At 42.3% G+C, this 17,602-nt stretch overlaps 1 protein-coding gene across 2 annotated transcripts; it reads left to right on the top strand.

Annotated features, from left to right (window-relative positions):
* The first annotated feature begins 7,335 nt into the window (after positions 1-7,335).
* Positions 7,336-14,719, top strand: LOC117807483 (immunoglobulin kappa light chain-like). 2 transcript variants are annotated; one of them, XM_034676797.1, is made up of 6 exons: positions 7,336-7,529; positions 7,731-7,863; positions 7,983-8,684; positions 11,050-11,175; positions 13,955-13,986; positions 14,345-14,719. In XM_034676797.1, exons 2-6 carry the CDS (start codon positions 7,806-7,808, stop codon positions 14,459-14,461), a joined length of 1,035 nt encoding a protein of 344 aa, XP_034532688.1. In that variant the 5' UTR covers positions 7,336-7,529; positions 7,731-7,805; the 3' UTR covers positions 14,462-14,719. The 2 variants fall into 2 exon arrangements, with proteins under 2 accessions (XP_034532688.1, XP_034532687.1); XM_034676796.1 differs by having other exon boundaries at positions 7,336-7,863.
* Positions 14,720-17,602: the final 2,883 nt, after the last annotated feature.

Genomic DNA, 17,602 nt, shown 5'->3' with positions numbered 1-17,602 from the left:
CCCTCCGTCCACAATAACATCACACACATCTGTGATTCACTTGATTTCTCTTTCTTTCATTAGTTTTGATTTGTTCTATCTTTTTTGTATGTGTGTGTACTTTTCAAAAGAAGAAGCTGTGATTCTCTTGATTTAGCAGCTTGTAACAGTAGTCTTCTCTCAGCCCACCGTGAATGCGTCTCTCCCGGTGTTACGGTTTTAAAAGTGACCCTGTAAACTGGAGACCTTCAGCTGAACGTGTCAGTGTTTGTGGAGTTTACACAGCTGTTGAAACACAGAGGGAGTTCCTGGGAATGCAAACTAGTTTAGTTTTTATTAAGATTTCTAAATATCCTCATCAGATATTTAATGATGGTCTAAAGACGTTTATGAGGGATGCATCCGGCTGAGAGTCTCCAGTTAACAGGGTCGCTGTTTAAACCAAAACACTGGCCGATCTCTGCCACGGCTTTTTGAGTTCAAAAGGATTTTAAAGCCGTGTTGAAACGTCTTTGCTACTCGCGCTTATCTCCTCTCACGTGTTGATTCAGTGAATCCATCTGTGATGAAATATAGCACCATCTAAAACAGAGCCAGCTGAGTCTCTTCATGCTAACAGGCTAACTGTTGTGTTGCTCATAATGATACCTGCCTGTCTGTCTGCTTCTATGGTGTCATCTGTGATGAATGGCATTCCTCTTTGTTTTACTGCCCTCTACTGGTCTGGTGGTGTAGTGCATTTACTTTTATTTTCTCCATACGTCACTGGCCTGATTTGCACAATCTACCCGGTACTTCAGCCCACGTTCGAAACGCAGACAACAATGGGGGCACACCTTTTAGTTCAGGGGAAAGTAATTCTGGGGGCTAAAAGACCCCGGAACTCTTGGTCCAAATGCACCTAGAGGGAGCAATTTGGGGTTCAGTGTCTTGCCACTTCTACCCACTGCCACCATTGTAAGCTGATAGACAGCCCTCTTATCAATCAGATAATTACATTACATTTTTTTTGTGTTGTGTTGTGTTATGTTATGTAACCATTTTTTTTCAACCAGGTTGATAACATGTTTGGTTCTGTTGTAAAAGGTACCTTACTACGGGCTTCAACCATAGACTGCATGTCACGTGGACCACGTGTGCATTTCAAAGCTTAACAAAAGTGTTTGTCACAATGGAAATGCTTACTAAGCCTAATCTTAGGTGAACCTTCAGAGGCAAAGAGGTGGAGCCGAGGCAAGCTAGTCCCTGCATGGCAAACAGCTACAACTCAGCTAGGCCCCTGATTATGCAATTGTAGCCTTTAGCCATTACATTATGCTAACAAATGAGTTACAAAACAAATCTAACCCTTTAAAGTATGTATAAATAAAGAAATGAGCTACATTGGGATACTTCGGGAGCCAGCCTCAAGTGGACACTGAATGAACTGCAATTTTTTTGACTGTTCTACATTAGCCTCAATTTCCAATACTTAAAGTTGCTGCTTGGTTTCATCCCAGAGTCATAGTTAAGAAGATGTCAAGTAGTCGAACCTTAGCTCACACACTTGCTTGTTCAAAATGTATAGGGTTTGTGGTTCAGGTTCCTCTATAAGCTAGCATCAACATCAGACTATTTAGCCCCAAGTTTGAACTTAAGATGGGCATTTCTTTATAAATTCAGTCAGATTAAAATAAAAGGATCCAGAAAAATAAATAAAAATGTAAGGGAAGCAAACAAGTGCTGGTTTAACAGGGGTGAGTTACCATTGGGAAACTAATGCGTTCACATTTAATGGATAAGGGGGTCAATCAGCAAAGCTTAGCAAGCACCCTTGCATCATTTATATATTTGGCTTCAGTAGGGCCAGCAATGTTGTCAACAGGTTATACCAACACATTACCTCTGATACTCACAGTGAACATGGTGGATGTTACAATGTTACAATGTCATTTAGCAGACGCTTTTATCCAAAGCGACGTACATATGAGAACAAGAACAACACAAGCAAAGATCTAGACAAGAGGAAACAAGATCAGTACGAGTAACAAAGTGCTTCAAGTCAATTTGGGTGCAGGTTCTGCCAAGCAGTGTAAAGGCAATGCACAAAAGTAAATAAGGATTTTTTTTATTTTTGTTTTATAATAAAATAAGGAACATCTACAATGAAGCAATCAAACCATTTAAGACCTTCCATTATCTGGATGCCATTCAGTCAACCTATCTATATTTGTATAGCGCCAAATCACAACAAACGTTATCTCAAGACGCTTTTACAAACAGAGCAGGTCTAGACCACTCTATGTCAAATTATGAACAGAGACCCAACACCAAGACAGGATAAGACTCAGTCTGACCCCACCTTAATCCACCATGAGCATTGCACCTCACAGTATTTAGCTAGTTACAGCGGAGAGGACAAACCAGACTCATGTTAGACACACATCTGCCTAGACCGAGTTGGGTCTGGAAAGAGGGATAGAGGAGAATAAGAGAGAGAGGGAGCGGTGATAGTGATGAGACGAGTAGAAGTAGCTGTTGCCGCTGGAGTCCAGCACGTCCGTATCAGCTGGAGTCTGGAACGTCCACAGCAGGAGGACGTCTACGGCAGCTCAGAGGAACCTACGAGACAAGGGAGCTCAGGGACTCCAGAAAGGTCTATGGTTAGTAACTTTAATGGGACAGGGAGAGTTAAAGTAAGTGATGAGGGGGTTGGGGGTGAGATAGGATCCCAGTGTGTCAGTGTGCAAGTTCCCCCGGCAGTCTAAGCCTATAGCAGCATAACTAAGAGCTGGTCCAAGCCTGATCCAGCTCTAACTATAAGCTTTATCAAAAAGGAAAGTTTGAAGCCTACTCTTAAAAGTAGAGGGTGTCTGTCTCCTGGACCCTGACTGGTAGATGATTCCAAAGGGGAGGGGCCTGATAACTGAAGGTTCTACCTCCCATACTACTTTTAGTTGGGTATCATAGAACAGATACCCAATTTTAATGTGCTTATGACTTCCCCTCCCCCTTTTGTGATGACAGACTTAGTGCTGCTTACGCAACACAAAGCCAGAAGTGCAATTACGTGTTTAAAAGCTTCTGTTCAATTGTAAGTTAATAATTTACTGTTCATGGTAGTGAACTCCCCCCCTCCCCTCCACACTCTTTACAATGGTTGAAACAGGAAGTTAATTTTTTCATGCACAGCAGCCACACACAGTCTGACCATGTCTAGACACAAATAGATAATAAGTTAAGCCAATCAGTGTCTCTGCTTTCATTCCTTGTAAGAGCAAGGTGGGCCTGCAGACAGGCGCATTACTAATCAAGGCAGATTTCAGCCTTTCTGCTTTAAAGAAAGAACATACACACAGGTCACTGTTTGAGTGTACTGCATGCATGAGAGCGCGCATAAAAGAGAGCGTGCATGATGCAGAGCTTAGTGTCAGGCTTGAGGTTGGGTTTTGGCCTATTCAGGGCTGTGGTGAAGCAGGCAGGAAGAGGGTAGGTGACTGTCCTCTGGCATCCATGTGTCAGCCCCAGACCAGAGGTAGTATCATGATGTATAGAGCTGAGGAAAGAAAAACTTGTCACCAGGCCTTCTGTCTTCTCTCAGTATCAGCACATACACTGATATTTCCTTAAGAGGAGGAGGACTGCTGCACGCCTCTGTATATGTGTAACAAACAGAAGGCGCAGTTACGAAAGTCTTATACCAATCTTACTTTTCACCAACATGCCCTCTAAATAGCTTTCTGTGTCCTAAATATAGAAATGCATCAGCTTTGCAACTGACTACACCTCATATTGAGACCAAAGTGCCAATGGCCCAAGTTTATGTGCTATTAATACAGCATCGAGAGGAGCCACATGAGGTGGTTCGGGCATCTGGTTAGGATGCCTCCCAGACGTCTCTCTGCGGAGGTGTTTCAGGCATGTCCGTCTGGGTGGAGGCCACGGAGAAGACCCAGGACACACTGGCGAGATTATATCTCTCAGCTGGCCTGGGAATGCCTCGGTATCCTCCTAGAAGAGCTGGTGGAAGTGGCCAGGGAGAGGAGTGTCTGTGCTTCCCTGTTGAGACTGCTGTCCCCGGGACCCGGACCTGGATGTCATGGACACTGCTGGAGCAGCCTGCTCCTCCTAGCCCCACCCCCTCTGCTCTCTCCTCATCACACACACCTGCAACCTGTTGGTAATCACCCTTGGTATACAAGCCAGCCAGTTCCATTGCTGGTTGCCAGATTGTTATGTGTGCTCTTGCCTGTTTGTGTTTTGGCCTGCTGTGTGTTCTGTTGTCTCCTTGGAAATTCGACCACTGCCTGTTGGCCTGTTTTTGGATTTGCCTGCCGTGAATAAATCCACCTTCTTCCTTAAATCTGCTCTTGGGTCCTTCCTGAACTATGACACCAGATAAGTGGAGGAAGATGGATGGCTGGGTGGACGGCGTGGGAGCTGGGTATGAAAATCCTGACTTCTTTGGGTAGAAGACCCCCTCACACACCAGAACATTTTGTGTCTAGTCGCTCTATCCGCGCATATGACTCCCTCAATTCCCGTGTCAAAATTGCGTGTACACGAGTGCACAAGACACAAATTTCGGCGAGAGGGAGGGGGGTTCCCACCCCACAATAGTCTGTTGTTATCAAAGAAGGTTGAGCTCGTGGACATTGAATGGGGAAGCCGGTTATGCTGAAGGGGGCGGAGCTAACTTCCTACTACAACCCATAGCTCGATTCAAGTGACAGATAAAGGTTTTCACAACTCAGCAGATAATCCTTCTCCCTCTCTGTCCTCACAGTGAGCTCCTGTTTATTCCTGATCCCATAAAAACAGGTAGAGTCATAGGGCCTGATCTACAAATAGCCCAAATAACAAGCGCTATATTGCGTGTGCAATATGCTATTTCTGGGCGTGTTGCGGGTGATCTTTTATGATTTCGTGCGCAAATGATAACAAGTGTACACGAAAAATGAAGTTTGAAGCCATGGAGTTGGAGGTTTTAGTGGAGGATGCAAATAAACACATTGGTGAACTCCAGCAGAGACATCTCAGCGTATTTGGGAAGGCCTGTGAAATGGTGAATGCTGTGAGAAAAAACAGAAGATCTGCCGATGAATTAAAAAGAAGATGGCAAGATATCCGCAGAAGAACAAAGGAAAAACTTCCTTTAATAAAATCTCTAATATTCTCTAATCATTAGTTGAAAAAGTTAAAGTGGGTGTCAGAATGATGCGGTCGCGGGGTGCTGGTGGCCTAGCGGTCTAAGCGCCCAACATACAGAGGCTACAGTTCTCGATGCAGGGGTCGCTGGTTCGATTCCCGGCCGGTCGACCATTTCCTGCATGTCCTTCCCCACTCTCTGCTCCCCCACATTTCCTGTCTCTCTTCAGCTGTACTATCAAATAAAGGCAAAAAGGCCAAAAATAAAAAAAACGTTATAATGATGCGGTCGCTATCCGTGGTGCTGAACTGCTTTGAATTTGTGTTGTTTTATTATTTTTTTATTACAAGAAGATGCAGTGTTGAAGTAGTTTCTCCATAGGAGATATGGCATTGCTCCTTTTTGTGACTGCCATTTGTCCGTAATGCTGTTCCAGTTTGCACCTGCCTTTCAAACGTGCTAAATATAGACGCAAAAACATCGCTCGCTATCTGCTTCAGGTTTGATAGATCACATTGCGTGTGCTAATGATTACATTTGCATCTTGCATTTGCGTTTTGATAATCTGTATGTACTCTGCATATTCATGAAGGCAAACACGCTACATGGATTGCGCATGCTATTTTGCTCATTTGAAAGATGCAAACCTCGGTGCACACAGTTAGACGTCAGCTTTGTGCTCGCTATCAAGTTTGCACGTGTTTTTATCATAGACTGTAAATAAAAATGGACAGCGTTGCTCCGCCTCTTCCCGTTGTACGGTTCTGAAGCCAAAAAATCCCTCTCCTGGGCGCCGCCATTGTGCAGCCAGAGCCTGTGAAGCCACTGTAATAAGCTCCACCCTACAGCGTGACGTCACAAGACGCTGTGTGTCCTTTGAAGTTTCACTCCACGGCGGCTGTGAATCAAAGGAAACAGGAAGTAAAACCCCGTTTTTTAAACTCTAATAACTAACGAAAAATAAACTTTTCATAAAAAAGAGGCCTTGAACACAAAACACTCAGATACTAACTACATATCACCACAGCATACGGATGTGAAAAACATTCATACAATGTGGATTTATTTTTTAAAGTTTGACTGCTACCCCATTCAAATGAATGGGGGGAGACGGATTTTTTTACCTATACTGCAGCCAGCCACCAGGGGGCAGTCACACTGCTGAAAGCCTCACCACCAGCCACCAGAACCTCTCCCTTGGTTTTTATACACACAAACCTTTAGTGGATCGGGCCCTTAGAGTTCAGGGAAGCTGCTCAGAGATAGAATCAAAGTGTCTAATATTGTTATGGTCCTGATTTGTTGTGTGATTTGCCCTAACCCTCTCTCTCTCTGCCTGCAGGTTGCATGGGTAGGGGCGGGGCCGGTCTCCTCAGCAGTGAGGCTCATCAGGCACACCTGTCCCTGATCTGCTCATCAGCACTGGCTTCTTAAGCCACCACCAAACACTCCTCCAGTGCCAGATTATTCCTCTAGCCACATGCTCCATGTCCCGTTGTAGCCTTGCTCCTGAGGAGATTCAAGCCACGCTTTTCTGTTTACTTACCTCGAGTTGTTTCCAGAGGATTGATTCCTAGTTTTTGTTTGTGAGTTTTTGATAGAACCTTTTTCCCCTTTTGGGTGATTTTGTGTTACTCCTAGTTTTGTACTTTTTCTCAGTTGTTTTTACCCGCAAGGCGCTTTTTGTTGAACCTTGGTTTTTGCTTAATAAATACTTTTTCCCTGTACTCTGCATTTGGGTCCTAGTCCTTTGCTCAAGCCGTAACATAATATATTCCAGATGAGTGAATCTCCGCTGGTCCATACGTCACACCTTGTGTCACCGGATGATCTGCATGCTGATTGGCTATCGTGCTGCGATAGATTCACTGGAGTTAAGTTTTTTAAACTATTGTGAATTATTTGCGCAAATAATTTGCTTCTTTGTTGCCATTCGCGTCACCCAATTTGTGCCGCCAGACCACTACTTGCATCTATTCGTGCCTTTACATTGACTTTACATGTAATTAATTTGTGCAAAGATTTTATTCACATTTGAGTTGAACACACCATTAGCCCACACCACTATCAGTTCAGTATTCGTAGTTGTGGTCAGCATGTATGGTCTACTATATGATTGTATTCTTTTATAATTTGTACATATAACTTGTGTTGATATTAACATCTCAGGATAAGCCCCTTGAAGGCATCATTTTTTAAAATTATTTATTTTACCAGGTAAAAAATCATCTTGTTTTACCTAAAGATGAATTGAAGTCAATCCAGTTTCCTCTTGAGCTTTCCCACTACCTTTCCAGTGTTGATTTATTCAACTTATAGAGAGATAACTGTCAAATAGAAGCCACAGCAGATATGCCCCTGCACTTTGCTCTCAGGGTAACAGGAAAAACAGAGACAGTAAGGCGACTACAGGCTATGAAAAGTGAGTTAATGTTGCTGACCATATCTAGACTGTACAAAATGATTCTGTTCTTGTTTTGGGGTTTTAAATATCAAGCTTAGGGGACAAACTGTGGAGCTAAAGCCTCCCCAAGTGACTTTAATCAAGAACCAAAACAGAGCAAAGGAGGAGGGCATGAACTTTTGTTTCCATAACAGGACATTCAGTGTCACTTCTTCTCAGCCAATCACACGCAGCTCTCTCTTTAAGAGTGGAGGACCAGTGACGATCCTCCACATTCATCGAGATATTTTGATCATGATGACATCTCTGAAGTTGGCTTTACTCCTGATCTGTCTTTACGGGTGGATAGAAGGTAAGCTGAATGTTTGTCTGGCTGAACTTGTGTCCTCATAGATATACTCACTCACTGTTTTCACAAAGAGAAAGTACTTTGTTGCTTTAATGCACTATTTCTGTCTCTTTTCTTTTTAGCCTTGACAAGTGTGTCAAGATTGCACGCATCTGTACGCCAAGAGAGTGACTATGTGTCGGCTAACTTTGGGGACAATGTGACATTACGATGTTTCTACAAAGGAAATGTTGCAGCAATGATTTACTGGTACAAACAAGCTCTGGGACAGAAGCCACGGCTCATCTCTAGTTTCTATAAACACGATACAAAGGCCACTTTTAGTGATGAGTTCAAGGACGATCCACGCTTCACGATGGAATCTGATTCTGTTAACAATCATCTAACAATCACACATTTGCAGCCTTCAGATTCAGGCACCTATTACTGCATGAGTGGCTATGCATACAATTTCCAGTTTGTAGAGGGAACTTCTGTCAGTGTAAAGGGCTCAGGATGGAATATAACAGCTTTGGTCCATGAGTCGGCATCTGAGACCACCCGGCCAGGAGGCTCAATGAGCTGCACAGTAAACGCAGGGAGCTGTGATGGAGAACACCGTGTGTACTGGATCAAAAACTCTGAAGAATCTCAACCAGGACTCATTTACACCCACGGAGGCAGGAGTGATCAGTGTGAGAGGAAACCCAACACAGAAACAAACACTTGTGTCTACAATTTGCCAACGAAGAACCTGAATCTGTCTCATGCTGGGACCTACTACTGTGAAGTTGCCGCATGTGGACACATTCTGTTTGGAAACAGGTCCAAATCGGACTTGGCAGGTAAGTACCAAGTTGTTTTAATAACTTACTGTGATTATTCAAATATTCTTTATGTATTTGAAAGTAAAAGCTGAAAAGTATACACAGACTAGAGTTTGCAACATGCATACGCAGCATCCCTGTGCACTATAATAATAATATTAATAATAATAATAATAATAATAATCTTTATTTGTAGAACACTTTTCAAAAACTATGTTACAAAGTGCTTTACAATACCTCAAAGGACATGTGCAAAAAAGGCAAGGCAAGGCAAGGCAGTTTTATTTGTATAGCGCATTTCATACACGAGGGCAACTCAATGTGCTTTACATTAAAACATTAAAAGCATTGGAGACATTCAGACAAGCATAAAAGAACATAATTAAAATGACAAATATAATAAAACAAAAGAAAAGGAAAATTAGAAATATATTAAAAATTACATTAAAATTTTAATTTAAAGTGAGTTAAAATAAGCTAAGATAGGAAGGCAGTGGTAAATAAGAAAGTCTTAATCTTTGATTTAAAAGAGGTGAGAGTTGGAGCAGACCTACAGCTTTCAGGGAGTGTGTTCCAGGCATGTGGTGCATAATGAAAGCAGACCAGTACCTGATGACCTCAGAGGTCGAGGTGGTTCATAAAGTAGTAGCAGATCAGCAATGTATTTTGGGCCTAAACCATTCAGTGCTTTATAAACCATCAGCAGGATTTTGAAGTCTATTCTCTGACAGACAGGAAGCCAGTGTAGAGATCTAAGAACTGGAGTGATGTGGTCTACTTTTTTGGTCCTTGTTAGGACTCGAGCAGCAGCATTCTGTATGAGCTGCAGCCGTCTGATGGACTTTTTAGGGAGTCCTGTAAAGACCCCGTTACAGTAGTCTAGTCTGCTAAAGATAAATGCATGGATGGGTTTTTCTGCATCCTGCTGAGACATAAGTCCTTTAATCCTTGATATATTCTTAAGGTGATAGTAGGCGGACTTTGTAATTGTCTTAATGTGGCTGCTGAAATTAAGGTCTGAAAAAAAGGACATTTTAAAAGACCATACAGTTTGTGCAAGTATCATTACTATTAAAAGAACACAAAATCATAAAAGCAGGACCCTGTGCAAGACACCTTGATCAAAAAAAGTCAGGAAATGCTCTTAAAAGAGAGCACAGAGACCGTCAGCTTAATGTCCTCAGGCAATTAATTCCACAGCTGTGGGGCCAAGACCGAAAACGCCTCGTCCCCCCTTGTTTTCAGACAAGTCAAGTTACAGTAGATAGCGACCTCTATTTTAAATAATGCGCACACCATTTGCACGAGTTTCAGCTTCTTCACTCTGGACAACGGTTCTCAGTCCTGAGGTGCAGAAAAAGGGGTACAAAAACAGCTTTGTTCCTGCTGCTATCACTGAACTGAACAAGCCAGAGCGTTTCCTTTCTCACACAGACTCAAACTACAGTTTTAAGTCAGATTTTCTTATTTATTCATGTGATTTTGTAGTTTGGATTGGTTGATTGTTTTCTGATATGCCTTTTAAATGGAACCTTTAGCTCTTTCATCATTTAATCATGTCTGTTGATTTTATCCTTTTTATTGTTTTATCAGTTTTAGGGGGTCAGCCCTATGTTCCCGCAGCCCAATGTTGCAGCATTTCAAGGACATTTTCAAAATTAGGTCTTGTGTTTCTACATTTCCCTTCAATTTAAGCCCTATCCTCCCACAAGATTTTTTGGAAGAGTATTTTTTTTTTCGATCAGCAGCAGCAGAAATCATCACAATCACAATCATGACAAGAAAAAATAAAATAGGCTGACCGAAAAAAGGTTTTGACTGAATCTGAGCTTATAGATGCCGAACCCTTGTTTTAACTTCCTTAAGTCAGACAAATAAAACCAGATAAGTACAAATACACACACACACACATACTTGGGGCTGTGGGAATATAGGCACGCTCCCAGTTTTAGGAATATTTTAGTATATTTAGCACATAAAGTAGTTTGTTCTGTCCTGTAATTCTGTAATGACCTAACATCTCACTGGCTGCAAAATAAGTTTACCTACAGAAACAAATAAAGTAACCTGAACCTGAACCTGAACCTGAGACCAGTACTGGGAGAATTCAAAAGTATCTGAAAACAACCTCGGGTCAACCTGACTTCTTCACAATCAAACTGTAAAAATCATCTTGTATGTGCACTCTGGTGGTCCATCCCTGCAGGAGACGTCATTTTTTAAATAACATTAAACATAGTTTGGCATATCTTTACAAATTTCCACTAACATATTCATCTTCATTAACGTATCTGTAACAAACTAGTGTCGCTCAGGGACATTAATGAGTGGACTCTACTAACCTCTTTTTTTTTTAACTCTCCTGATGTCTCAACATCTACAGATGAGAACAACTCTCCTGGCTCTCTCGTGTTGTTCTTGAGTGGAAGTTTGGCATTCACCTCCATCCTGGTTGTTTTACTGACGGTCTCAGTTTACAGTTTGAACAAAGGAAGCTGTCGATGTTCAGGTAAGTGGTTCTGATTCTACAACAGCTTTTGATGAAGATGGTTTTAAAGCCTCTGGTCACCCAAGACTTTCTAAGTATGATATTTATGATCATGTGTACTTGCTGTGAAATATCTAAAATATCAGAACTGAACTTTAATCCATTTTTGGGATATTATCAGTTAAGTTTTGAGAATGTTCTGATACTGGGTGTTCAGTAGGGGGGGTTTACTTAGAGATTTATTAAATGAATATGTAGCCAATCACACAAAAATACAAGCCGAGTCCACTCCACTCCTGCTCAATGTGTCTCTACGTCTGAGTGAACTCATCTCCTCGTCGCCTTTGATATTCCCTCGCCTTCTAACCACGTACTTCCTGTAATCTGTCTGTAGGCCCGTCCTTCTGTCTATATCAAGCCATCTCACAGCTCTTTGTGCCACTACGCTCATGTGCACCCTAACTGATGAAGGCCCAGAAAGCTCACAGTGGCTTCACCTGGCACCTTGAGCTGTGCTCTGCCTTCCTGCTCTTCAGCCTCACATGACATTGAAGTATCTGACATAAAATAAGTATCTGACATAAAACATGTCAAGGAGAAACCTATGTTGTTTCAGACTCTCAAGGACATGTAGATAGAGACCCCCTTCCTGTTTTGTGACTTGCAGGGATAAGTTTTGCAACCCTTAAGGCTGATTTATACTTCTGTGTCGAATCGACGGCGTAGCCTACGCCGTAGGTCCACGTAGCTCCCGTACCTACGCAGAGGCCTACGCACGTAGCTGACGTGCACCTCCTCCAAAATGTAACTATGCGTAGAGCCGACGCGGACCGCAAGCTCTGTGATTGGTCCGCTCGACGGCTTTGTCTTTCCCGCATTCACAGCACTTCCGGGATCCCGGACATCGGCCACACATCGTCCGTGTATTTCATCTCCTCCTCTCTATTCTTCATGTTATCATGTCTGTATGATAAACAGCAACATGTATCAGCTGTAGATTAACAGAACACGCTCTGAATCTCTGTGGAAAAGTAAACAGAGATCGTAGCAGGACCGGAAGCAGGCGACCGACTATCAGAGACCACACTGCCCTCAAGCGTTTCTGCGGAGAATTGCTGTGCAACACGGACACATCGACGCACAAGTATGTGAGGCTCATGTCCGTGTCAGCCCCTGCTGCGTAGGGGAGACGCAGAAGTATAAATCAGCCTTTAGGTTAGCAGAGCTGAAGGACAGTACAGTAAAAGACCAGATGTTAAGATAAGGTTGTGCTCTGTAGTAGGCTATGTCACTGGCTCTCAGACCTATAAAGGGTCTTGCTCAATAGCATTCTGGGAGTCAGCAGATTTGCAGAGCTGTTCTCCCAAGTATTCCGGGTGCTTGTTCGATACTGGTTTTGATTCTTGTAATAAACACATTACTATGCAAGCAAGCCAGTGTCACGAAGATTCCTTCTGCATCTACACATCACGGGCGGTCAAGATACAACAACATGTTCCAGACATAGAGACTATGTATTAATTAAAGTAATAAGTCATAAAAGTATTTTGTAACTCAGCACTCAGAGAGCATTTGAAGAGAATCATATTCAGAAGCTGGAGTTTCTTCACCCTCTGGCTCAGAGTCAGACGGCTCAAACGTGTAGGGCTGGACTACACTGTACCCCTTTTCCACTGAGACAGTTTCAGGGCCGGTTCGGAGCCGGTGCTCGATTGAGAACCAGTTCTATGCGTTTCGACTGCGAGAGAACCGACTCTCGGCCAGGGAAACAGGTTCCACAGCAGCACCAACTCTTTGCTGCTCTAGATTATAGACCGTTTAATAAATGGATGTAGTATCAGTGACGTCATCCATCTGTTTCTGAAGCGCTGTTTTGAGGCCAATCATCGGCGGCAGCCATATTGCTGCTGTCGAGCGATTGTGACGTAAAGAGGCGGGCTTTGAGCCTCCTAGCCAACAGCTACAGTGTTCCCACCTGTCAATCAAGTGAGCTGTGCCTCTCATTGGAAAACTTGCAATCTAAATATCTTAGAAATTGCTGCGTTAGGAAAAAACTCACCCCCCCCATAGTGTATGCCGATCGAGAAATGAGCTATCCAGGCTACACTCGCATTTTGTACCATGCTGTAAACAAGTGGATCCTCGATGATCTGCAGTTTTTAACACTTCTGCATTGGACTCATATTTAAACCGAAGGTTGCCCTTGTCTTGGGTCGAGGGGCGGGGTTGCCGTGACCAAAAGGATAAGCCAAACGAGTTACCGCCATTTTCCTGCAGAGAAAAAATGACAAAGATGAAGCTAATGCACAGAAGTATTGGTAAAGTTGGACTTGCTCTCTCATGTGATTATGAAAAGCCAGGAGCAACACCAGCCAGCATGCTGCGTTGTCCTCCATCGTTGTCGGGCAAAGTTCGTTCTAGCGCTGCTGGGAAAAGCGGTCACGTAGAAGTGACGTCATGATGTCTCTCTTCCACGGGCTCGTGCGGGTGGAAAAACAAACTGGTGCTGAGTTGGTTCAGAACCAGCTCCGAACCAACGCGAGCACAAGCCTGGAAGTAGAACCAGGTTCGTGTTGGTTGAAAAGGGGTATCTGAGTTGTTGTTTGTTCTGTTGCCATGGTTTAGTTTGATTGACGTGTCAATCAAAACGTTAGCTGCCACGCCCACACAGTCCTGAGTAATGGTCTAAACTGGAACTGAAGCTGTTTCTGAACGAGATCTTCTAATAGTTTATGTTCATTGATGCTTGATGACTCATCCCAGAGACTTTAAATAAAGAGCCTTTTCTTTTTCATGACAGAGTCTCCAAGAGTGTCAGCCACAACAACTGAGGTGAATATAATCTATTTAAAATCTAATGTAACTTACCTGAAGTAGCTTTACTTATCATCTAACATGTGCTGTAACACAGTTAATGAAGGGATCGAGAAGTATTGCTAGCTGTAGTACATTCTGACTTTCTCTATGAAGAATGTCAGGCCTGTAAAAAGATGAGTTTCAAAGTCCAAAATCAAATTTCAAAATTATGTCTTTTATGTCACGGTCACAGCTTTGGGATTTATTTAACCTAAGTTTTCTGAAAAGCCAAATTTTGCACATTTGTCATGGATAACAATTAATTTAGAAAAAAAATCATCAAAAGCTTGGGATCTGTTTTGACTATATTTGATCATGCTTTTTATTCTACCAGAGTAACCAGGATCCCGACAACCTCCATTACGCTGCTCTGAGGGGTCACAGGGCCAACAGATCCAGAACACAGAGGGTCAACAGGGATGAATGTGTGTACTCCAGTGTCAGACAGTAGAGCTGCACAACTTGTGGTGCTTTGTAATTTGTGTGTGTGTTTTGTGCATTTTTGTACTCTTATGATTAGGGATGCACCTGAAAGACTTTTATCACCGAAACAACATGGCTGAAACAAAAGGTTGTGATGATGCAAGCAAAAAACGCGACCAGCAAGCGTTTGTCTGGATAAGTCCAACATGTCTGCATCCGTTCTTCCTTTAACTGCAGCACTAAAGCGTCTTCTAAGCAAAGAGGTTGAGACGGACCACGGAGTGAAAACAATGAAAAGTACACTCTTACAGTCTGTCAGCACACATTTCACTGAGATCTATTCGAATCCTCTGCACTTCATTGCGACTCTACTTGATCCACGTTATAAAGATCATTACTTGGATGTGAGAATAAAGCAGCGTGCACGAGAAATGATCCAGGTCGAGATGGATGCAGAGAACCTGCTTGCCTTGATTTTACTGAGGTTAGTACACAGTAGGGATGCAGTCGGGAGGGCAACTGGGTCATTATCAGTCTGCAGGCAGAGAAAAAAAAAGCGCACGTGGAGACCTATCACTCAGCCGCAGCCCCCAGCTGAGCGTCTCTGCTGTGAGCAACACCTTCAGTCAGCTGATTCACATCCAAACATGCTTTAAACTTCAAACACCTCCCTGATAGCTGAACCAAATATGAGACCACATGATGTTTGTTCATGTGATAGAAAATCAAAACAAAAAAATGTGTTCGAGTAAGTTCTTAACAATCAATTAATCGATTACTTGTTGAAATCCCTAGTACACAGTCATAGTCATAAACGCAATGGTATTAATAATTGGACTAACAATTTATTTCGGTGTTTCGGTTTTCGGCCTTGGTTTCCTCATTTTCCATTTTCGGTTTTGGCCAAGAACTTTTCATTTCGGTGCATCCCTACTTATGATTCCTGTTGTGGAAGTTTCTCTTTTTAATGTACACAGTGTCCTTAAAGAGACTGGATTGACTAGTGTAATTTCAGGACCATGAAATCTGTCAGAATAAATGAAAATGTTGAATTTGAAAACTGCTGATCCACTTTGTGTTGTGATAACTTGTAAAAAGGCCTGTCTTATTTTACAGGAACATTAACACTGTATTTGACCTTAATGGCTGCAAGGTAATAGAAGAAAGAAATCTGTCTTATGGTATGATGCAACCCAGGTGGTTAAATAGGTTACAAATGCTGATAGAGCCTAAGTCAATACCAAAATAGTTCAAGCTATATTATATTGTTTTATTTATTTATTTAAGACTTAGGCAAGGCAAGGCGAGGCAAGGCAGCTTTATTTGTATCGCGCATTTCATAGATGAGGGCAACTCAATGTGCTTTACATTACAACATTAAAAGCATTGGAAACATTCAGACAAGCATAAAAGAGCACAATTAAGGTGAGAAATATAATGAAACAGAAAAGAAAAGGAAAATTAGAAATACATTAAAAATTACATTAAAATTTTAATTTAAAGCGAGTTAAAATGAGCTAAGATAGGAAGGCAGTGGCAAATAGAAAAGTCTTAATCTTTGATTTAAAGAGGTGAGAGTTGGAGCAGACCTACAGCTTTCAGGGAGTGTGTTCCAGATATGTGGTGCATAATGACTAAACGCTGCTTCACCATGTTTCCTTCTGACTCTTGGGACTGAAAGCAGACCAGTACCTGATGACCTCAGAGGTCGAGGTGGTTCATAAAGTAGCAGCAGATCAGCAATGTATTTTGGGCCTAAACCCTTCAGGTCTTTATAAACCATCAGCAGGATTTTAAAGTCTATTCTCTGACAGACAGGAAGCCAGTGTAGGGATATAAGAACTGGAGTGATGTGGTCTACTTTTTTGGTCCTTGTTAGGACTCGAGCAGCAGCATTCTGTATGAGCTGCAGCCGTCTGATGGACTTTTTAGGGAGTCCTGTAAAGACCCCGTTACAGTAGTCTAGTCTGCTAAAGATAAATGCATGGAGGAGTTTTTCTGCATCCTGCTGAGACATGAGTCCTTTAATCCTTGATATATTCTTAAGGTGATAATAGGCTGACTTTGTAATTGTCTTAATGTAGCTTAAGTGGTGATTGCTGAGTGAAATACTTTGTTTCAAAAAGTTTCTATGAAATGTCACAAAAAAGTTTTGCAGGTATTTATATATGTGCAGGAAGAAAGTCTTTTTTTTTGTGTTGCACAATGAATAAGATGAAATTAGAGATGAGGTTTCATATCATGATAAACAGAACAAAGATCATTAGCCTGTCTGTAAATCAGTTCAGGTCTTTCCATGAGTGAGGAGGAGATCCAGTAATCCAACCCTGTAGCCAGCCTCCCGGTGGATTTCAAGAACTGTGAGTGATTTAACTCTGTCTAACCCAGAGACTGTATAATACAAGGACATAGTCTAGTGATGTCACTAATTGGTTGAAATCTAAGCATTTTTCAGAAAAATAAAAACATCATAATACAAAAGGATGTGGAAACAGCAGTTTTATTGATGAGAACTCTTTCATTCATCAACATTAACATACATTCACCAATAAATAAAGTAGAAATCAAACATTTTACTGCAGCTCTGCTTGAACAATAAATAAAAAATATATTATGCTGCAACTGGTGGAGGGTGAAACAATATAGTCTTCAAAAGACAACATAACAACTGTGTGCAGAAAATGAATTACTTAAAGGACAGAGGTAGGTGTGTGTGTGTGTGTGTGTGTGTGTGTGTGTGTGTGTGCGTCATTTGGCTCCAGCAGAGTATTTTAAAGGCCTCACTTCCCCTTTTGTTGGCGAGACAACTCAGAACGTGTGGCTCGACACATTAGCATTACAGTGCAACTTCTACAGATTCTTTGCCAGGAACACTAGCTTGTTAACCATGTCCGGCTTCAGACAGGACCTCTCACAATTTACGATGCTGCCTGATGTACTGAAAATTCTCTCTGAGGGAGAACTGGTGGCCAGCATGCACAAGTATTTTCTTGCCATGTTGCTGAGCCGGGGAAAGTTGACTTTGTATGTTCTCCACCGCAGAAAGGGGGTCCTCTTTGTTGTCAATTGTGGACGACTGCAAATAAGACTGCAAATAGGCATTCAGCTCAGCTTCTATGGCAGCAGTGGGATCCATTGCTACTGTGGCACTGGCAGTGGATCTTTTGAA

Source organism: Notolabrus celidotus, chromosome 23, assembly GCF_009762535.1.
Source record: "Notolabrus celidotus isolate fNotCel1 chromosome 23, fNotCel1.pri, whole genome shotgun sequence".
Classification (NCBI taxonomy): Eukaryota; Metazoa; Chordata; class Actinopteri; order Labriformes; family Labridae; genus Notolabrus; species Notolabrus celidotus.
The sequence above is the reverse complement of the archived record's forward strand: the minus strand, read 5'-3'. Positions and strand labels throughout refer to the sequence as shown.